Source organism: Sturnira hondurensis, unplaced genomic scaffold (genome assembly GCF_014824575.4).
Source record: "Sturnira hondurensis isolate 20B ecotype Veracruz unplaced genomic scaffold, ASM1482457v3 Scaffold0000396, whole genome shotgun sequence".
In the NCBI taxonomy this organism is placed as follows: Eukaryota; Metazoa; Chordata; class Mammalia; order Chiroptera; family Phyllostomidae; genus Sturnira; species Sturnira hondurensis.
The window spans coordinates 2106275-2128589 of record NW_028073027.1 but is presented as its reverse complement, the minus strand read 5'-3'; the positions used below and the strand labels follow the sequence as shown (position 1 = coordinate 2128589).

The following is a 22315-nucleotide window of genomic DNA, read 5'->3' as shown; positions in this document are numbered from 1 at the left end:
TTTGCAGACAGGAGGGATCTGGGGCCTTAATGGGCCATAATTACGGGGGGCGGGGCGGGCAGAGCTACACTAACCTTTGTGGGAGGCTTCAGAATTCTGCTCCTTAGGACTGGGAGACATTTTGGGAGACGCAAGAAGGCTGTTCTCTGCTTCTCCAGTCTCCATTTCCTGAGCTGGAGAGAAAAAAAGAAGAAACTGTCTGTTCAATGTTTCTACTCAGACTGGAAGGATCTTGGAGATCATGCCACCCAAACCCCTCATTTAAAGGATTAGGAAACTGAGATTCCAAGAGAGGGGAAGGCCATGGCCAAGGTCAAACTTGAGACAGAGCCTAGTATTCTGACTCCCAGCCCTGGGCTCTTCCCACCTTACCACACTGCCCCCTGCAGAGGAGGTGGAAAAGACCTGTGAAATAAGCCACATCCTTCACCCGAATTCCCTTCTTAGTTTTCCATGGCATCCAGTGGTGCAAAAGATAAAAACTACACAGTGCAACAGATGTGAGGACAAGGCAAGGTCACAACACCAGGGACACCTAGAGAAGAATCTCATTCCACACCTTCTTTTCCGAAGATAGAGAGTACGTAAGTACACAAGGAGAAATTAATTTGACTCCTTTTAACAGGTTATTTTAAACTAATTATCTAAGGAATTTAGAGTTGGGTGGTAAAAGACAGAGTTTGGTATCTTCTACTACTAATAATTGCTAATATTACATATTGATTTATTTAACCTTCACAACAATGTTATGGGGTTAGCATTAGTATGCAGTCTTCATTTTCCGGATGAGGACACTGAAGCACAGAATGTTGTGTAAGTTGCTCAAGGTTATTCACATTGTGTGGCAAACTAACATTTGAAACTAGCTGGTGTGGCTCTAGAACCTCTCTCTGAACCAACAAGAGTAGGAGGACAAACCACCCTGATTTGCCTGGGACTGTCCCAGTTTTAGCACTGACAGTTTCATGACCTGAGTAAACCCTTTGCCCTGGACAAACTAGAAGAGTTGATCTTCCTGCCTATAACTGTACAGACTCTTCTGTTTGTCAACAATTAAATCTAAGCCTGAAGAGACGATCCCCTCAGTTAGGTTGCCATACCTGTTTTTGTCCCCTTGGGAGGCTGAGATCAAAGAAAGAACTTAAGTATTAATATGTGCCTAGTATCAGACTGAGCAAGTGTAAGGTTTTATGTCTTTGTGATTCTCACACACACCCTGGCTGAGGTACATAAACAAGAAAACAGAAGCTCAGCAAGGCTTAGGTTTGCAGCCTAACATCTCAGAGTCAGACAGTGCAAAGCCAGGATTTGAACCTAAGCAATCTGGGAGATCCTGAGACTTCTTTGTTGAGGTAGCTAAAATGGTGAATTTTATGGTGAATTCTTATGGTGAATTCTTGCAACATAAAAATCCTACCTGTGTAGTGTTTTGTTTTGCTTTTTTTCCAGATATGGGAATTGACACATAACAACTTAAGGATAACTTAAGGAATTCTCTTTGAGAATTCCCTCTTTCTGAGCGGAGCTTTGAGCTTCCACCTCCTTCTCGTGGGGTAGAGTATGCACTGGCCACAAATTGGGGCCAACACCTCAATGTTCTTACTCTCTCTGTGCTTTGTCCACACTGTTTCTTTCACTTGAAAAATCAGTGATTTTTCAACCAGTGTGCTGCAAGAGGCACACTGGTATGCTGCAAGAATTTTTAAAACATGCAATACCAGACTAGTCAAGGGCACTGACCTCTTTTCCCTTAGACTGTCAGACCAAAGGAAAAAGAAAAAAAGGCAAGAACCAACACAATAGTAGCTGTCAATCAAAAGCATACCTATTTTTGTCAGATTGGCAAAAAATATATATTTTTGGTGTGCCACATAATTTTAATAATTGGTTTATATGTGCCACGAGGTTAAAAAAATTAAAAATGCTGACTTAGATCATTGCTCCCCTAAAGTTGTGTGCATCTAAAATTCTTATCCATCCTCTAAAACCAGTTCAAATATCACTTCCATAAAAGCCTTCCATGGACATCCTAGTTTAACTTAATCATTCTCTGATCTTCTTTTCCTAAAAGTAATTTACCCTCTTCAAATAGATATCCTAATCTGCCTCATTCCAGACTCACACGGGCAGGATGGGAGAGGGGGCAATTTCTGGCTCTTGCTATGCTGTGAATTCAGGGAAACTTTATCCTGTTTCCCCTCTCAGTACCCGAGGGTACCAGAAGGGCACTGTGCATGGTAAGCAATGCAGGTGCTTGTTGAATGAATATGTGTATGTATTAATATATTTCATTATGAACTGTGATGTTTGCATATGGTGATTTGGATGACTGAAAAAAAAAACATCCAGAAGTTTTTTTGTGTGTAAGGGGATCATTTCTCTGGCACTTCTAAGCCAGACACTAAGACTAAAGAAAAAGATTAAGGCAGTTGGCTATGTGTTTTAGGTACCTACTTTTGTAAAACGTATCCTAGCATCCTCACAAAAGTATCTGTTGTTAAAAATAATGATTTCAGCCCTGGCTGGTGTAGCTCAGTGGATTGAGCACAGGCCTGTGAAGCAAGGGGTCACTTGACTGGTTCGATTCCCAGTCAGGGCACATGCCTGGGTTGCAGGCCAAGTCCCCAGTAGGGGATGCCTGGGAGGCAACCACACATTGATGTTTCTCTCCCNAGTTTTTTTGTGTGTAAGGGGATCATTTCTCTGGCACTTCTAAGCCAGACACTAAGACTAAAGAAAAAGATTAAGGCAGTTGGCTATGTGTTTTAGGTACCTACTTTTGTAAAACTTATCCTAGCATCCTCACAAAAGTATCTGTTGTTAAAAATAATGATTTCGGCCCTGGCTGGTGTAGCTCAGTGGATTGAGCACAGGCCTGTGAAGCAAGGGGTCGCTTGACTGGTTCGATTCCCAGTCAGGGCACATGCCTGGGTTGCAGGCCAAGTCCCCAGTAGGGGATGCCTGGGAGGCAACCACACGTTGATGTTTCTCTCCCACTTTCTCCTTTCCTTCCCCTCTCTCTAAAAATAAATAAATAAAATATTAAAATAATAATAATGATTTCAAATGGTTTAATAGAAATAAATACAGGGCAGGGAGTTCGTTTCCACTTTCTTTGTCATGACCCAAACTCACTGTGTGACCTTTGCCCAAGTGGTTGAATGACATGATTTCTAGGAGTTCCTCCAGCTCTACATGCCTATAATCCAATAATTCTAATGATTAAAGCAATTTTTTTCTCCACAGGGACATTCTGTTCTCTATTGCTATAGCCTTGGCATTGAGAAAACTTTAGATGAATAGTATTATTAATAATAAATTGGTAAAGGACCAGTTGTAGCCACCTGAGGAAGAAGAGGGTGTTATGTTTGAAGGAAGGAAGCCAGAAATTCTGGAGGGACATGATGTGTGAGATGAAGGCTGGGGGTTTAATGAGTTTGAGGCGTGAACAATTCAAGCTTCGGGGCAGCATTCCCTGGCAGTGCTGAGCCCGGCATGTTTCCATGCCCTCTGTGGCCGAGCGCTATTTTAGAATGTACTTGCGCCTGGATCCTCTAACACAGCTGTGACTGTCTGTTAACTTTCAGGCATGGCTCTCCATTCACGCAAATGGCTCTTGGTCTGATACTGACAGGCCTAAGGGAAAGGCAGCTAGAGGAAGGTTGATTGGGGGCAAAAGATGGGGACTTCATTGAAACTGAGATGTAGCAACCTTAGCCCAATGGACCAGGAAAGATAAGAGTTTACTCTATGAAGGTCAGAAGCAATAGTGTAGGAAGTCTTAATGGACAGCCGCACCCGAGCAAGAAATGTTTCATTCATCATTTGGAGAGCCCCTCAAAACTCCTTTGCCATTAACGTTCCTTTCTGGCTAGGACATAACCTCTTGAGACCTTAACCCATGGAAAAAATGAGAACACAGATGAGTGGTTTCACCATGCTCCCACCCTTCTCCCTTCTGGAATCCCTTCCAGGGCCCAGAGTGCAGAGCTGTCAAGTCCTTCCCTGAATGCTTTGGTTAAGTGGATGCCCAGCCCAGCTGAAGAAGCTGTGTCAGGGTCAGGTTAAGCTCTCCAGCTGCTGGGAAGGGCAGAAACGGTCACCATAGAAACAAGCCCCTCATCAATCATGTAGTGACACACAAGGAAAATGACTGAGGTGCAGAGGGGACTAGAGTCCCTGGAAAGACTACCCCTTTTTTCTTGAAAACAGCTGACGGACTACATTCTTAAAAAAAAAAAAAAAAAAAAAAGGCAACCATTTCCAAAATGGAGTGAAAATGGCGAGGATCATTTCTGTGTCCTTAAAGTAGACCTAGATGCTATGGTGCTCTGAGCCTGTGAAGGCAGAGGTTCTTATTTGTGTGGGTTTTGTTCTTGCGAATGACTCTGTTAGATACAAATCCAGTGTCAGAGAAAGAAGACAACTTTGTAACTTGTCCAAGTTCCACATAGTGAATCAACAAGTGAGCCAAGACTAGAAACTAGGTCTCCCACTCCAAATATGTTACTCCTTCCACAATCCTGGGGTGAGGGTGGATTTTCATAGTGAACTAACAAAGATTAAATTTCAAAACCCCTTCTTTAATGGATCCTCTCCCAGGCTGTGAGAAGAGCCTTGGTAAAGTATTCCTGGGGTCCTTTTTTTTTTCAACTTCCAAAAGTAAAATATTTTAACTGAAATTGGTTAAGAATGGTGTTTCTTTACATTCTATCTCCTCCCTTCAGGCTGTTAGCTAGAATGGCCTTGGGCATTTGTGAGATATGGCTAAGGGCAAGTTGAAGTAGATTAACATTTAGCTGGAGTTTAGTAAGATATAACTATGTGGTCCCCAGTCACTCTTGGGAAGAGTTAAATTATCATTTATCTTGATGTAGAACTAAGTTCCAAGAGCACTTCTACAACCAACAAGCACTGACACTCAAAGGAAGGTTCTTTGAAGATAAAAATGGGCCCTGAGGCATCTGCGCAGAAAACAGGAGGAGAGAGAAGCATACAGAGCTAGGAGATAGTCTGTACGATTCTTCTAAATCTCCTATCCTATGTGTGGCAGAAACTTGATAGACATTTTCAATTATTGATCATAAATTGTGAGGCTGAATGAAACTTTTCTAAACTATCAATAATAATTTTATAAAAATACATTTCAATCAACTAAAGAAAAATTAAATTATCTATTTTTATACAGAAAATAATTTTAAAAATATATTTTCATAGGAAGTGGTGATCAGCCAATATACAGTCAAAAATAGGTATTATATAAGTCAGTTAGTAAAGGTATTAAGTTCTTTTATAGAATTAAAAAAATTTTGTAGTATTTTTCAGGTTTGTAATACCTGCAATTTTTTGTAGTTTGGTGGAGATGTACTCATCATTCAAAAAATATTAATTTTTGTGTCTGATTTTGTTTTTGTAATATTAGATTCTTGCTTCATGAAGAAAGCCCTCATGTCATATAAGCCACATAAAATGTGGATCTTTCATGAGTTTACATTAATCACAGGATTACTAAGAATGGGAAGATATGCTCTGGGTACATTTTGCAAATCAGGAATCCATCCTTATTGTACAATCACTTGAGCAGTATCGTTACTGAAACTTTGCAGTTTAGAAAGAAGAGTGTTCAGAATCTTTCCTTTTGTGCACAGAAACAGTTCCCCAGTGCAAATCCATCTGGGTCAATTCCATTGCTGGTAACAGGAGCAAAGCCTTATATAACACTTTGCTATTACTCATCAGTGTTATGTTTGTATACTGCTTATTCCCCAAGCAACAAAGCCATTTAATCTCATTTGATTTTACCAACTTTACTTTATCTTGTGAATATGCACATTTGTGAAACACAATATGTCTGGAGAACTGGTTATTCTGACCCATTTACAGAAAGCAAGACCTCAGTGGAACTGAGGAATTATTAAAATGTGAACTATTCAATTTTATCTCTAATGTATTCTCTCCTTAGAGAATTGCTGTGAGGATTAAATAAGATGATGTAAATGAAATATCCTGACCTAGACACTAGCACATGAGTGTTTGGTAAATGTTAGTTTAATGTTAGATGATTCTTTACTTGTAGGTAAACATTTGCCAACTTGGGTTCATGAAACACCCAGATGCCTGGAGGCATTTCTACAGTTCCTTGAAAGAAAATGTGGTCATAGGACTCGAGCTTTGAAGTTCTCTGCTCTGACACGAAGGGTAGATTGTAGACCTAAAGCAAGAAACCAAACCCATAATACTTTTGCAAACTTGAGTGGTTAGGAAACCTTGTTGAGAACAGATCTGTGAGCAGATAGGTCATCAGAAAACCTAACTGACTCTCAACTTACCTACTTCCCAGTTACATGACCTTGGTTACGTCATTCTATGTATTTCTTATTATTTTATTTATTTATTTATTTATTTATTTATTTATTTATCTTTAGAGGGGAAGGAGGGAGGAAGAGAAACATCAATGTATGGTTGCCTTTCATGAGTCCCCTGCTGGGAGTTGGCCTGCTGGGAACCGACCTGCAACCCAGGCATGTGCCCCGACTGGGAATCGAACCATGATCCTCTGGTTCACAGGCCTGTGCTCAATCCACTGAGCTACACAAGCCAGGGCTATGTATTTCTATTTTGACTTTTTTATCTCCAAAACAAGAATATCAGTAACTTATGGGCCTATAGAAATAAAAAACAATAAAGCATCTGATAAATTTGAAGATGTGTAGACAATGAGTTATTATTTTGCACCAAAAAATAAAGCTGGAGAACTTTCACAAACCCCATCACTACTTTCCTCAAAATTATTAAGCGAAAACAAGTGAGACACATTTAACACACAAATGTTTACTACCTGGATAATGTAGAAGTAAATACATATATTTGATAAAAGGCAAAAAATAAGAGTTGACAGAGAAAAGCTAGGGCTATCTCACTCACACCTTTATCTTCATAGAGGTGAGATGAGCAAAAAGTCAAAGACAATAAAAAAATAGAAGTGAAACATTAGTTAAGAGACAAATGTAATCAAAAAGTAGAAGATAAACATTTATGGAAGAAAGGGAAGAGTGAAGTTTAGTGTATATGAGGTTAGCCTGGTTCTCTCGTAAGCAGAAGCCAATGGATGATATCTGGTGTTGTTAAAATAATAATACAAGTAAAATACTTTCCAGAGTGATGAAGGTAACTACCAACAGAACCAGAAACAAAGGTTCTTAAAATAAGTTACCACTAAATTGGAATTAGAAAGAAATGAGTTGGGAAGCTACTGGTATCCAACATAACTCTTTGATATCATTTGATTTTCTTTACTATTTGATAAAATATGGAAGAAAAAAAATAAACAACTATTATATAAAACATGTTCTTGTTTATCTTTGGTGCCATCAATACAACCTCAGATATTCAATATTGTTTTTAGTAAGGATTTTAATTTTAGCCATCTCTTTTTTTTAATTATATACCTTTACTGGTATAGAATAGACATGGGATACATGTGGCCATATGATATTAAATTAATTAAAACAAATACTATAAAAATTTCAGTTTCTAAGCTTCACCCGCCCTATTTCATGGCTAATGGCCACTGTGTTGCAAGCATAGAATTACGGAATGTTCCATTATTGCAGAAAGTTATGTGCCCTCTCTCAATCTATCTATAATTGAGGTGTTACTTATCATTCCTTCTGGGGTGACTCCCTGACCTGTGTCTCTAGCCAGACACCCTGTCTCCTGAGCAATAGTCCTTCACATGCAGCTTCTGATTAGACAGGGATATTTTCACTTGATGTCCCATAGCACCTTCATCCTCACTTTACCCAAATCTGAACATATCGTATTTCCTATGAAAGTTTTTACTTCCTATATGCCTACCTTTACTGTTGGAACCACCATCTGAAAAGTCACTAGCATCAGATGGTGTCTCTCTGCTGCTTGCTGCTCACATTCCCTGAAGCTGACTCAGTTCATCACTTTTTCCTGACCCACCTCTTCTGGCCACAGTATCTGCCAGTCGTCACTTTGTGATGATGCTAGGTGTGTCTTGAGCTCCTGCTAACTGAACTCTCTTCTAAAACTGACAAGCCACTGACTGATGATCTGAGCATCACTCAATTAGTCTTCTTTATGATTTTTTTAAACCTCAGTAAAATACCATTCCTTACTTTCTGTGACTATGATACATTCTGCATGTTGCTATGTGTTTTGATGTAACCACAACAAAGTCTGGGGAATAAAAAGGCTTTTGGCAAAATCAAAATACTATTTGCATCTAAAGTCAGGGAGAAGGCTTAAGCTGGCCTGCTGCTTTGTCAAACCAGACCACAAAAAGGCAGCGGTTTCACAGGAGCTTACACATGTGCTACTGAAGTGGGTTGCAACCAAAAAGAATACAGCACCAGACTCATAAAACCCATCACTGACTGGCTGCCTAATATGTGTACAGGTCTATGTTGGAGGAGAAATTGGGATATCCTCAAAACTTTACAGTCAATCAGGGCAGAAAATAGTCAAACGGCTATCTTTTTAAATATAAGTCAAGTTATGCACCCAGTAGAATGACCAGCTTAACATTGTTCTCCCTAATCTTGTTTTAGGGAGTCTCTGGTATTGCAGAAATGAGAAAACGTAATTCTCAGGTTGTTTTGTAGTTAGATTCCGAATGTGATTAAGTTCTAACTTAGTCCAGTCTTCTACCTATAAGTGCACGATCTTAGTCAGGTTTCTTAGCCTCTTTGAACTTTGCCTTTCTTTGTTTCAGTAGAGTTTGTGACATTAATGTATTCTTGAGAGGTATCTGAGAATTCATTGATTTACTGAATGCAAAGCCCTCAGCATACTGTCCAAGACCTTTAAACACTCAAAAAATTGTTGTAGTTACTATTAAGAGGAAAAAATGGAAAGTGCTTCCCGGGTCCTGCTTCACAATAAATAGGGAGGAAGGGGGCAAAATGTGTCATATTCATTTTGCCCTTGCAGATCTAGCAGACACAATATGGTTTGGAGCCAGTGGGTATAGTGGATGCTCCTGATCATTAGATTGTACCTTAGGTGTGGTGCGATCCTGGTACTTGCTTTTAGGACAGCAGCTTCCTGCTTGCTTAGCTTCCTGTGCATGGCAGAGATAACTAAGCCCAACTTGGTGAGCCAACTTTGTGGTAGTGTTCAGAGAATCACTTCTGGAATCACAGCCTAAGACTCGTGCTTCCAGCCTTTGTTACAACATTGTGAGTACTCAATTCCACGTGTTAAACACCGTGTGTTTAAAATAATGAAATGGCTCATATTATGTGAAACCAAACCCAGGCCAGTACAGACAGAATGGAACAAGTGACATCCCGTGTCTGCCATGAGCAGGCTATAGTGGCTTTGTGAGGTGACAGTAACTGGGTCTTATCACTGCTCCAGATCGATTTTCTGATAAAAATGAGAAGTAGTCCTGAAGCAGGACATAGAAATGGCATTCAATTTATTTTGCCCATTTAGAGAACTTTCCTTCACCACTATTTTTCAGGATAACTGTGGAGTAAGTGCCACAGCTGTCCCCTTTCAGATGAGGCAGCATATCAAACAGAACCATTTGAAAATCAAGTTCAAAATTGTTTCCTCAGTCCACTGACTGTCCATAAAACCACAGGCATGGGCACCTTAGGCTGCATTTATTCTCAGTACTTGGTGACTGATGGTCAAGTGCCATCAGTCTATAAATATAGTAGGATTCAGTAGCAATCAAAAAGAAAAAAAAATCTTATCTAAGAGAACGGGATATCTTTGCTTAAAATCCTAAGGTCTATTCAGTGACCCACCCACAGCAGCTGGCCAAAGGTTCCATGCAGGATCTCCATCTGCCACAGACACTTCAAGCACCATTGGATCTGCTGGGTGGACAGCCCAAGTGATGAAGCAGTTTGCACAGCAGCCTGAACCTGCTCCAGATTCCTCTCCTGTTCTGTGCCTCCCTCAAAATTAGCAACCTTTGGATTACTTGGTCAATGGGTTCAAACAGCAGACCCAAGTAAAGTATATGCTTCCTCTAAAATCTAAAGAACCCCATTAGGCATTGTAGCTTTTCTTAGTAGTAGGAGAGCAGAAAATTTCCAACTGCCTTAGAAAGTGTATCTTGACATGTCTCGGGCCATTTGACATGTTTCATACCCTAAAAAAGTCTCTAAAGCCACAGAAATTTGGGGTGAGGGAATATTTCTATGCATGTGTCACACAGTTGTTAGAATACTTTCTACTTCCTGTTCACCTGGTTAAATCAACATGTAATATCATCAGTGAAATAAACCAGTGGAGCAGAGCAGTAATCAAGTTCCCTATTGTCTAGAATATGACACAGGTTTGAAAGTTTGATATAACTCCAAGTGTGTTGCTGGTCCTGACAGATGAAAGTAAACTGTCTCTGATTACATTTAATAATAGGTACAAATAATTTTAAAAACTTACCATATCAATAACTGCATACCAGGTGCCTGGAAATGTATTGTTTTGCTCAAGCAACAAACAAACAAACAAACACATCTGGACCAGAAGTTGTAGTTGGAATCAACATCTGATTAAATGTGCAATAATTTATTTTTATTCTGTATTGTTTCCACACTTACAACCAAATTTATCTTCTTACAGTAACTAAAAAAGTGTAATTCATAAGAAGATGTAATATACCCCAAAATAATTGTGAGGTTTTTGCCAATTTATATCAACAAAATACTAGAGAATATACATGGGAACTGATCCCAAGAGTATTTAGTTCAATGTGAAAAAATCATATGTTGGAGTAGACAAAATTTATTGATGAGAGTACACTAGGCTAAGATCTAGATTCATTGCATTTGAGCCACTACGAATGGCACTAAAAGTTTGTTTGGCTAAAAGATGGGTCCAAAAATGTGTATAATGAACAAATTTGAAGTGCCAGAGAAAGGTATCTGTGAACTTAGGGAGATCGATATGCTAAAGTGTTTTTATTACTTAAAACCCTCTTACCTACCTTCTGACTATGATCCCCAAGAACTTTCAGAGACACTGCCTTCACCAAGGCCATGAAAGATGCATTTGTGAGAAGAATCTCAACATTTTTCAACGGAACAGCTTTATTGCGGTTGTTCTCTGCAGGCCAGGAGTGACAATGGGAACTATTGCCATCAACTTGGGCAATCTGGATTTAGTGGGGACAATAGTATCCTAGGGTGGCAGTTTCTGACTCAAGTCAGACTTCAGCTCACTTATGCTTAGAAAGATCAAATAAAATTTGAGCAGGCTTTCCATCAGTCTTTTGCTCTAGGGACAAAACAACCAAGTAACCAATACCGAAGATCTCTGTGGGTCAGGCCATTCTGATTGCTACTTTGGCTCAACTGTCCATCACGGAAGCCATGCCCATCTTATTCTCTAGACTGAAGACGGAAAAAAAACCAACACCAACATAATGTTGGTTGCAAACACTATGGAAGAGTAAGTGTGACACTAACTCAGGATAAAATGTTAAGCAAACACTAATGGAAAAAATGCACAAATAAATTTAAAAATCCAAAAAGAAAAGCAATAATTACTAGGCACTGAGTTTACTACAAGTAATCCAAACTAAGGTGTTCTGATTTGTTCCTTAAGTGCGATTACTAAATCAGAAAAAAGGTGATATATACATGTATGAATGACCCATGGACATGGACAACGGTATGGGGATTGACTGTGGGAGCAAGGGGTGGGATGGAAGGAGGAGGGCAAAGGGGAAAAATTGGGACAACTGTAATAGAATAAACAAGAATTTTTAAAAAGGGAGCTTTTAGAATCAAGGTAAACTAATACAGCAACATGTTTCTAATATTTTTGTATCGATTCATACCAAATGTTGTCATTTTACATGTCTATTGATTTAATTTTTATTAACTGCTTACATGTTTATTGATGTGATTCTCTGCCTCTTAGAATGAAGGATTGCTGAAAACATGATATATAATTAGTTTCCATAATAGCCTTTATGTTTTTACTGTTTCCCACTTAGCTATATTAATGTTTTTCAAAAATGTTGTAATGAATGCAAAATAAAAAACAAAAAGTGGTATCTTATATATAGTATGAAGTTAACCATCAGCTTCATGTGAACAAATAATATGATATAGAAAACCTGGATTTCATTAACAATATATTGGCAAATGAGGAACATCTACACTCTAACCTGCACTAGACAGCCTATATATGAACTGCCTTGCCAGTATTGAATGAAATATTTTACAAGAAGTATTCACTGGACAAAGGGTGCCTCAAAGAAGTTCAGTATAGGGGTGCTGGATAATGCCTCACACAGAGAAGGGCTGTGGTAACTGGGGTTTTCATATCAATACATAAATAAATAAAACCACTTTGTTGGCAGAGCACTGGTTAGCTGCCTTTATTTAAAGTACAACCGTATGAAATAGAAAATTTATTCTGGCCCTGGCTGGTGTATCTCAGTGGATTGAGCACAGGCCTGTGAACCACATGATCGAGGTTCAATTCCCAGTCAGGGCACATGCCTGGGTTGCAGGCCAGTTCCCAGCAGGGGACTCACGAGACGCAAACATACATTGATATTTCTCTCCTTCCCTTCCCCTCTAAGGATAAATAAATAAAATCTTTAAAAAAATGTATTCTGGATAATCTCAAAGGAAGATCTTGGATCAAATATAGGTGAATTTCCAGGGAGGACTGTCTGGATGCAATAGTCAGAAGATTCTTCCCCTTGCTGTAAATGTTTGGCAGTAGAAATAGCTACTGTAGGAAGCAGGGGAGCCTTTGACCTTTGGATGTTTTTGCAGAAGCTGAGTCTATATTGGCTGTTTGGTGGAGCACATTCCTGCAATAGGCAGCAGGCTAAGCTAGATGGCCTTTAAGATCTCTTCTAATCTAAGTTCAGATGAATCCATGAAGGGTGAGCAGAGAACATGAAGGAAGAGGAATTTCTGAGACACATGTAGCAAGACATTGTGGACAGGATGTGAGCAAGAAGGTGGTTCAAAGGGCTCGATCCCAATATATGTTCCAGTGGTAGTGTATCATCAGGATATCTCACATCTACCCGAACACACAGGAGTTTGTTCATTAAACTGGGCCTCTTATGCTCTCTCCTCAAACTGACCCAGCAGCTATGACACACTGATTTAGATGACATGTCTCTCCCTGGGAATAGAGGTAAATGGAAAGAACAATGGAGCAGAAATAGGAAATCAGAGGTTCTAGAATCTAATCTCAGTATTGCCAGATATTCACCGCCTGCTTTTTGAGCAGTATCTTGCAAATTCACTATAAAGGAGACCTGTGAGATGTGAAGAACCTTTTATAACTGAGCATAAAATCGTTCATCAGGCACGAGATCTAGACTCAGGAGTAACCTCATGTCTTTACCTCTCGTATTTCACAATGGTTGTAGCTCTGACATGAATCACATTACAGCTCACATTTTTTTTTGTCTTGGGTTTTGAGGCTAAATGGGTTTAGCAAAGGATATCGTAATTCCTCTTTGTGGCCACAGAATTGTCCTAAGGGATTGCAACAATCAAATGAAATAAGATAAGTATTGATAGAGTCACTGTTACTCCCAAGGCCACAAAGGGAGCACTTCCTTAGTCTCGGAGGAACTGGAATCTCCAAGGAAATCAGAAGACCTGGCCCCCTAACCACCTTCACAGCAAGGAGCACGTTGAGGGAGGTGCAGACCAGAGGTGAATTTACACATCAGTGACTAAAGTTTCCTGCCTCTAAGCATAAGAAGTCACTCATGAGCAGCGTCCCTAAACCACAGCTACAGGATGTGGGCACAAGCCCTTGTATAATTGTTGGCAAAGAGCCAATAAGCATTCATCCCCGTGCAAATACTGGGGCTTTTTTTGTTGCTGTTAACCTTTGAAAACCACAGGTATTAGCCTCTCTTTTTCTTCCCCTTGGCACCAATCATCTTTTCTCCAACTTGGTCTCTTGTGTGTAAAGAATTTCTGAGGAGCTTTTAAACCTAAATTTAATACTTTTGCCCTCCCCTCTCCTGCCCCACAAAATGCCAGGCAGAGGTTAAGCCTCCTCACAAAATATCTGCTGGCTATGCTGGCTTCCGCAGCTCTGTTTGGGCTTTTTGATTAGAGAAGAAATCAGAGAGCTCTAGCAGTGACCTTAACCTTCAAGAAAATACAGGCAATTTCTGGAAATTCCCTCTAAACAACAGTGACCTATTTTTTTTCACTTTAGAATTAACCCAGCAACTATGATAAACTGATTTACATGACATGACTTTCCATGGGAGTGAAGATAAATGGGAAGAGTAGTGGAGCAGAAATAGGAAATTGGAAGCTTTAGAATGTAATCCCAGTGTTGCCAAAAATTTACCATCCACTTTTTGAGCAATTTCCTTCCAGTTTCTAGGCCTTTGCTCTGTGAAACGAAAGATTTGGACTAGGTGGTTCCTGTCTCTGTAAATCGGATTCCTTAGTGGTGGTTCAGCAAAGGTACAATGAGAATGGGCCTCAGTGTATTGTAAAAGATCCCAAACTTAGAAGTTGTCCTTTCTTTTCTGCCGCTGAGGCTAGCCAAATACCAGGCCTCCAAAGAGACCTGGCATTTGGCCTCTCAGGCCAAATTATTATTACTCACTGAGAGGTCAGGCATGGTGATTCTTGACCACACAGTATATTGTAAATGGTAGAGAATCGATCAGCCTTCACTCTGTACCCAAATGCCCTACATCCTGAAATGAAAATCCAAGCTGAGTCTACTGAAGCATAAGAATGTTTTCAAATAAAAGAGATGGCAGTTGAGCATTACGGGTCTAAGTAAACAGAAGGAGGACTTTCTAATCATCAGAGCCTCCAAAGACATATTGAAGACTGTAGGTTATCTGTCAAGAGAGATGTTCAAGCAGTTTCTGAAAGGAGACTCCCTGGGATTTTCTATTTGGAATTCCTGAATGGCACAAAAACCAGGTAAGGAAGATGGCAGTTCTATTCTGGGGGCATTTCTAACTGTAAGAAGTGTATTCTTATCTTAAATTACCATCCAAATTTCTGTATACTCTCACCCTCTGATCATCACCCTACCTTGCATACCCCATGTATTACCTTATGACACACCCCACAGAGAGCCTTTGTGAAATCTGAAGGCAGTTCTAGTGCCGTCTCTGAGTTCTCCACACTAAACAGCGTTGATGCGATTAAACACTTCTACATTGTTATAAGCTGGGCCTCAAGACTCAGAGACATCTACCTTCTCTCATTTTTCTGATTAGATTCCATGGATGATGCTAGAATGTGTCATTTAGACAGTCGTTTGACAACAGTCCAGTTTAAGTTACAAAGAGGACAAACGTGCAGAGAGAAGTCAATTGTCAGGCTGATCCTTAAATGGGAACTGAAAAGAAAGGGCTGGACATTTCGGAGGCTGCTGCCAACAAATGCTACTATCTTGAGGCAAATGGGGATTTTCAGGCAACAGTGCTATAACGATTTGCCAATTATGTCTACTTTAGAACCATTGCCAAAATAATCCAACGACTTTTCATTCCACTACTGTTGACAGGGCAGCTGAAAATTTCAACATTTCCTTTTGCAGTCTGAATAGAAGTTCCCTGCCTTGGGGACTGTAACAATATTTGCCATCATGGGGGGGTGGGGGGAGTGGATGCTGGAAAGGGGAAAGAGAGGGAGGGAAATATTAATGGAAGTAAACAAAGACAAAATGGAATGAGGTTTATTCAAGACTTGGGTTTTGAATGCCTACATCAAATTGATGTTTATGATTGTATCAAAGGCCAAATCTTAGGAATTGAGGGAGTAAGTGTTTCAAGGTAGAACTTCAAAAAAATAGATGCCACATAAGCAAAAACAATTACCTGAAAATTTTTATTTGAATGCCTACCAGGATGTCCCAGCTTTGAGTCTTGGGACAGGCCAGATGTTGGCTATAATAATATTTACAGTGTTCAACATTTAAAACTGATTTTCAAAATAAATTAAAAATAAAATTGAAAAATACAAGAACCTTGAAAAGTTGACAAAAGGTGAAATAATCTGGGAAAATTGTTCAACATTAGACATAAGGAGAGACAAAGAGTAAATGAAAGAAAAAAGAGCAATGGAGAACAGAATGAGTTAAGACACACCTCCGAACCCTGTGGGATGCACAGACATTCTACAGGGAGCCCCTCCTGTGGCATTCCCACCGCTCCCTCGATTATTGTGGCCCTACTTCCACCGGTGTAACAAACTGGGCATCCATTAGAAAGAAAGGGCCTGCTCTTTTTCTGTGTGTGTTTGAAGAAAAAACTGCAAACAGAAATGAACCATTAAAATTCTCGAGCAGGGAGTGATATAATCAAATTGTGCTTTAGGAATCTGACAACCAAGAGCAGAATGGATCAGAAGAAGGCCAGCCTTGGAATGAGGATCCCAACTGAAAGGCTGCAACCTTAAAAAAAAAAGACATGCTAGGGTCATCCTCCAAGTTGATCTAATAATATACCTGTGAGAATGGAAAGGGGGAGGAGAATATGAACACTTTTGAAAGAAGAATGAACAGTGAAAGAATGAAAGAAGAATGAAAGAAGAATGAATGCTAAATTACATACAGATACGGTACTGCTATGGTCTGGGTGCTTGTGTCTGCCTGAAGTTTTATATGTTGAAATCCTAAAGCCCAGTGTTGAGCCCGAAGGCAGTGATTAGGTCATAAGAACAGAACCCTCATGGAGGAGGTTAATGTCTTTCTAAAAGAAGCACGAGAGAACATTTTATCATGTGAGGATATAATAAGAAGTCTGTGACTTCAGAAGAATGCCCTTACCTGACCATGCTGGCACCCTGATCTCAGAGTTCCAGCCTCCAGAACTGTGACAAATATAATTCAGTTGTATATAAGCCGCCCAATTTGTGGTATTTTGTTACAGCAGCCCAAATAGACTAATCTAGATACTATATGGAATGGATTTTGCATGGAATTTACCTGGAACTATAAAAATGACACAGAGAAATCCAGGAATTTGAAGATGCTACATGTGAGAGGCCATTTGAACACTGATATAGATAATCAGCAGACACAAATGCAAAAGTAAATCTTGAAGAAATATCAGGGATGCAAATATGGATTTGGAAGTCATTCTTATAAGAAGGGTAGCTAAAATAATAGACAGTGAGGCCTCAATGACAAAGAAAATCAGGATCAGAGGGCCAAAGACCAAGACCTGAAAAATGCCTAAGTTTAGAAGACAGAGTAACAAGAACCCAAAGTCCACCTTGAGTTTATGATAAGGTACCCATTTGATAACATCATTTAATGGGCTTAGGAGAATGTATTTTCTCATTTTGGGAAATCTGATTATTACTATATAAGGTCTAAAGTGTACATTTATCAGTCTAATTAAGCTTCTAGATTTCCTAATGTACTAAATATTCAAAATCATATAATACGATTTAAAAAACATTAATTGTTTCAGTCCAAAATGACAGTGAGCCAAACTAGAATCTTCAATTATAATATATGTATGGATGATGTACTTATACATCAAAGAGTCTCAAAAACCAATACTTCCACGAGCAAGAGAATAGCCAAGTTTGTTGCGGTTTCCAATGAATGACATCAATCCCATGTAGGTCTCAATCAAAATGGGTTCATTTAACACCATCGGTCCCTTTGCTCTTTCAGATCCACTTGAATTCTTGACGGCATTCTGGATAGCTGGCACAAGCTTAGACATGAACCCAGACAACTGAAGAAGAAAAGAGAGCACAGAGTTAGTGAATGCAGATTAGGTCCAGATGAATCTCTTCTCCAACCAGTCCTTATATAAGTTGACCACTCTTAAGAGCTTCAGTTATTTTTACTTCTTGAATAAGAATCATTTCTCAGAATTATTAACATTGCTTCTGTTAGTCTTTTAATAAATTAATCCATTAATAAATTACATACATAAAGACATCTACCTTGTTTTATTTATTTTTCATTACTGATACTTTGTGCAACATTAAGAAGTCAGATTCATAATATTTCTGACAGTCTATTGTGAATCTCACCTGTTGCCCTCAAAGAAGTGACAGTATAATAATCTAAGAAATGAGCTTCTAATTATTATACAAAGTTCACAAAAAATAAATAGTAAAAAGAAGCACAAGATGCTAAAGGAAAACAAAAGAGGGAGAAATCATACACAGTTAGAGATTCGGGAATAACAAAACGTGACTCAAGACAATCCTTTGGGGGTTAATAGAGTTTCAACGACTGAAACCAGGTTAGTGAGGGCTTACTTGACAGCTGCTCTTTTTTCCAACCCAGCATCCTTCCCACTCTTTGATATTCTTCTACTAATAAGAGTATTTCAATTTTTATTTGAAGAACTACCCTCTTCCATTGAGCCCAAGTAATTTAAGTGGAGCTGAATTTAGCAAATGACTCTAGTCCAATCATTCAGAGATATCCATTCCTCTGGTAGAGAGATTGGTCCAGGTATCTCTACACAACCGATGTGATTGAGAAGTTGATAGAATACGAGCCTATTAGTATTCGTGGCCATTTTTGTCACACATAGGGAGAACCTAACTAAGAATGAAAACAACAAAGGTAAAAGAACTAAGACCTTGAGAGAGATCAGTTTTTAATAAAGACATTTGAATTGATCTGTTCAAAGACAAATGTCTACCATAAACTTTTAGTTAAATGAGTGAAAAATAAAATTTCTTCTTTGGTCAAAACAAGTCTAATTGGTTTAAGAGAAGGACAATTCAGAGAGGATTCCAAACAAAGATATAAACAGGGAAATAAAGTTGAGAAAGCTTTTATCTTTGTATTTTCAATAAGTTATTTAATATTCATTACCTCATTTCAATATAAACCTGTCAGGTGGTAAAAGAAGGTATCATTTCCATGCTAGCAACCAATTCCCATAGAGGTAAATGACTTACACAAAGACACCACTTTCTTAATCATAGTTTAAAAAAATAAAAATAAAAACAAAAACAAAAACAAAAAAACTATTAGAATAGTGCCTATTAGCAGTGAGATCCAAATCTGTATCCTTGGCAATTGGATCACTAATCTAAATAAAAATTCTTAGAGTATATTCCAATATCAATTCAAATTATTCAACACACTGTATAAATCATTCTTCCCATTTCTCCACCAGGAGGCCAATCTCTACTTTAAAGAAGTAAGATACAAGTGATGATTCAATAAAGAAGGAGAAGTCTATAGTCTTTCATCATAATCTAGTTTTCTTTTTTTAGTTGTATTTTGCATTTACTATGTATCCCCTTATACCCTTTTCCACTTCCACCCACCACCCTGCCTACAACCACAATCACCATGCTGTTGTTCATGCCCATGAGTCCTTTCTCTTTTTTGCTTTCTCCCTTGACCTGCCCCAATGCCTCCCCTCAAAGCTGTCAGTCTGCTGTCTACTTATGAATATGTTTCTATTTTGCTTGTTAGTTCAGTTCAATAGAATCTACATATGAGTGAATCTTGGGGTATTTGTCTTTGTCTGGCTGGCTTATTTCACTTAGCATAATGTTCTCCAGGTCCATCTATACTTTTGCAAAGGGTAACATTTTCTTCTTTTTTATGGCTGAGCAGTATTCCACTGTGGAGATGTACCTTAGTTGTTCTATCCACTCAACTACTGATGGGCACATGGTATGTTTACAAATATTGGCTATTGTAAATAATGTTTCAATGAAGATAGGGGTGTTTATATTCCTTCAAATTAATGTTTTGCATTTCTTCAGACAAATTCCTAGAAATGAAAACATCGCATCATATAGTACTTCCATTTTTTAAATTTTTTGAGGTAACTCCATATGCTTCCCACAGTGGCTGCACCAATCTGTATTCCCACCAACAGTGCAAAAGCATTTCCCTTTCTTCACATCCTTGCCAACACTTGTTGTTTGTTGATTTATCAGTGATAGTCATTCTGACCAGTGTGAGGTGGTATCTCATTGTGGTTTTAATTTGCATTTCCCTGATGATTAGTGAGATTGAACATCTTTTCATATGTCTATTGGCCATGTGCTTGTCCTGTTTGGAGAAGTGTCTATTCAAGTCCTTCGCTCATTTTTTAAATTGAATTGTTTGTTTGTGCTTGTATTGAGTTTTCTAAGTTATTTATAAATTTTGGGCATTAATCCCTTATCATATGCATTAGTGAACAGATTCTCCCTAAAACTATCCCATTCACAGTTGCTTCAAAAACTATAAAATATGTACAAGTAAATCTAACTGAAGATGTAAAAAACCTATATTCAGAAAATTATAAGACACTGAAGAAACTGAAGATACAAACAAGTAGTAGCACATACCATGCTCATGGACAGGAAGAATTAGCATCATTAAAATTTCCATGCTACCCAAAGCATTCTATAGATTCAGCACAGTTCCTATTAAAACAACAGTGATATATTTCACAGAACGAGAAAAAATATTTCAAAAATTTATATGGAACCACAGAAGGCCCTGCATAGCAATAGCAATCTTGAGAAAGAACAAAGTTGGAGGAATCACACTACCTAATATCAAACTATACTGTAAGTCCACAGTAATCAAAACAGCATGGTACTGGCATAAAAACAGACACATCAATAAATGGAATAGAATAAAAAGACTAGAAATAAACCCACACCTTTATAGTCAACTAATATTTGACAGAGGAAACAAGTACCTACAATGGGTAAGAGTTTTCTATTCAATAAATGTGTTGGAAAAAATGGACAGATATGTGCAGAAAAATGAAACTAAATTGCCTTATTATACCACACACACAAAAGAATAAACTCAAAATGTATTAAAGACTTAAATGTTAGACCCCAAATCATAAAAATTCTAGAAGAAAACATAGCCAGTAAAATCTCGGGCATTGCTCATAGCAATAGTTTTTTCTGCTACATATCCTCAGGCAAGGGAAATGAAATAAAAAGAAAAAAGAAACAAATGGGACTACATCAAACCAGAATGTTTTTGTGCAACAAAGGAAACCATTAACAAAATCTAATTTTCCACTGAGCTACACCAGCCAGGGCCAAAATCTAATTTTCTATGTAGGTTTTGTCCTGGATTTTTAATTTTATACCCAGTTGCCCTTAGGTAAACCACTTTTCCATGTTAGGCTTAGTTTTCTTTTTAGAAGGAGAAAAAATGCCCTAGAATTTAGAATGCATCTTATTACTAGCTGACCTCACACATAAGTGAGAAAAGAAAGGAAGAAAAGACCATGCCAATGATACTTCTAATTTGTCAGCTGTGTGACACTGAAATTCCACTTCCCCTTTCAGAGCCTTAGTTCTTTTGAAAAGAAGCATTACATTCTGTTTTTAAGATAATATCAGAAGAAAAAATAAATTACCGATTATAAGATGACATAGAGTTTGCTAGAGTACTTCAGTATCAGTGAGTTTTTTCAGAATAAACTAAGGTATTTGCCCCTCTACTTTTCTTTAAAGTAATATTTCTTAATTGGGTAATATAAAAACATTAGTTTAAAAAATAAGGAAAAAGAGATTACTTTACTGAGGTTAAAGAACCTAATAGACAAGCAGGGTTTTGCTTGTTCTCCATGACTTTCACATAGAGTGGCAAAGACAGACAGAATGTACATCTTATTACAGTCCCAGCAGCCTCTTAGAGACTTCAAAAGAAATCTAAATATTGGTGTTACTTAATGAAACAAACTATAGTCATATAGCCTGGAGATTCTGGAAGGAAGGACATGTTCCTTCCAGCAAACTCTATCAGAGGTTTAGTTCATTGGATGTGAAAATCAGAGAAACGTGTTCTTTCTTCAACTTCCAAAAGAGGAAAAACAAAAAGAAAAGAGTAAGTTAATACCAACTGACACCATACACACAAATAAATTCAAGGTGGATAAAAGACTTAAATATGTCACAACAGGATAAAACTCCTGGAGGAGAACATAGGTAGGAAAATGTCAGATGTTCCATGCAGAATATTTTCACCAATATGTCCCCTAGAAGAAGGGATGTAAAGGAAAGAATAAACATATGGGGCTTCATCAAATTGAAAGCTTCGGCACAGCTAAAGAAAACATCAGCAAAATAAAAAGGAAACCAACCATGTGGGAAAATATATTTGCACATGATACCTTGAACAAGGGTTTGATCTGTAAAATATATAAAGAACTCACATGCCCTGGCTGGTATAGCTCAGTGGATTGAGCATGGGCCCACAAACCACACGATCCCGGTTTGATTCCCAGTCAGGGCACATGCCTGGATTGCAGGCCAGTCCCCGGCAGGGGACACGCCAGAGGCAACCACACATTGATATTTCTCTCCCTCTTTCCTTCCCTTCTTCTCTAAAAAATAAA

The 22315-nt window shown here is 38.5% G+C and overlaps 1 protein-coding gene across 1 annotated transcript in view; it reads right to left on the bottom strand.

The window, feature by feature from the left end:
• Positions 1–14959: 14959 nt before the first annotated feature.
• TPRG1 (tumor protein p63 regulated 1) overlaps positions 14960–22315 on the bottom strand; it is a 137190-nt gene continuing 129834 nt past the window's right edge. The window contains exon 6 of the mRNA XM_037038270.1: positions 14960–17710. Coding sequence (XP_036894165.1) covers positions 17516–17710 — 195 coding nt within the window. The 3' untranslated portion in view covers positions 14960–17515. The remainder of the gene's footprint in view (positions 17711–22315) is intronic.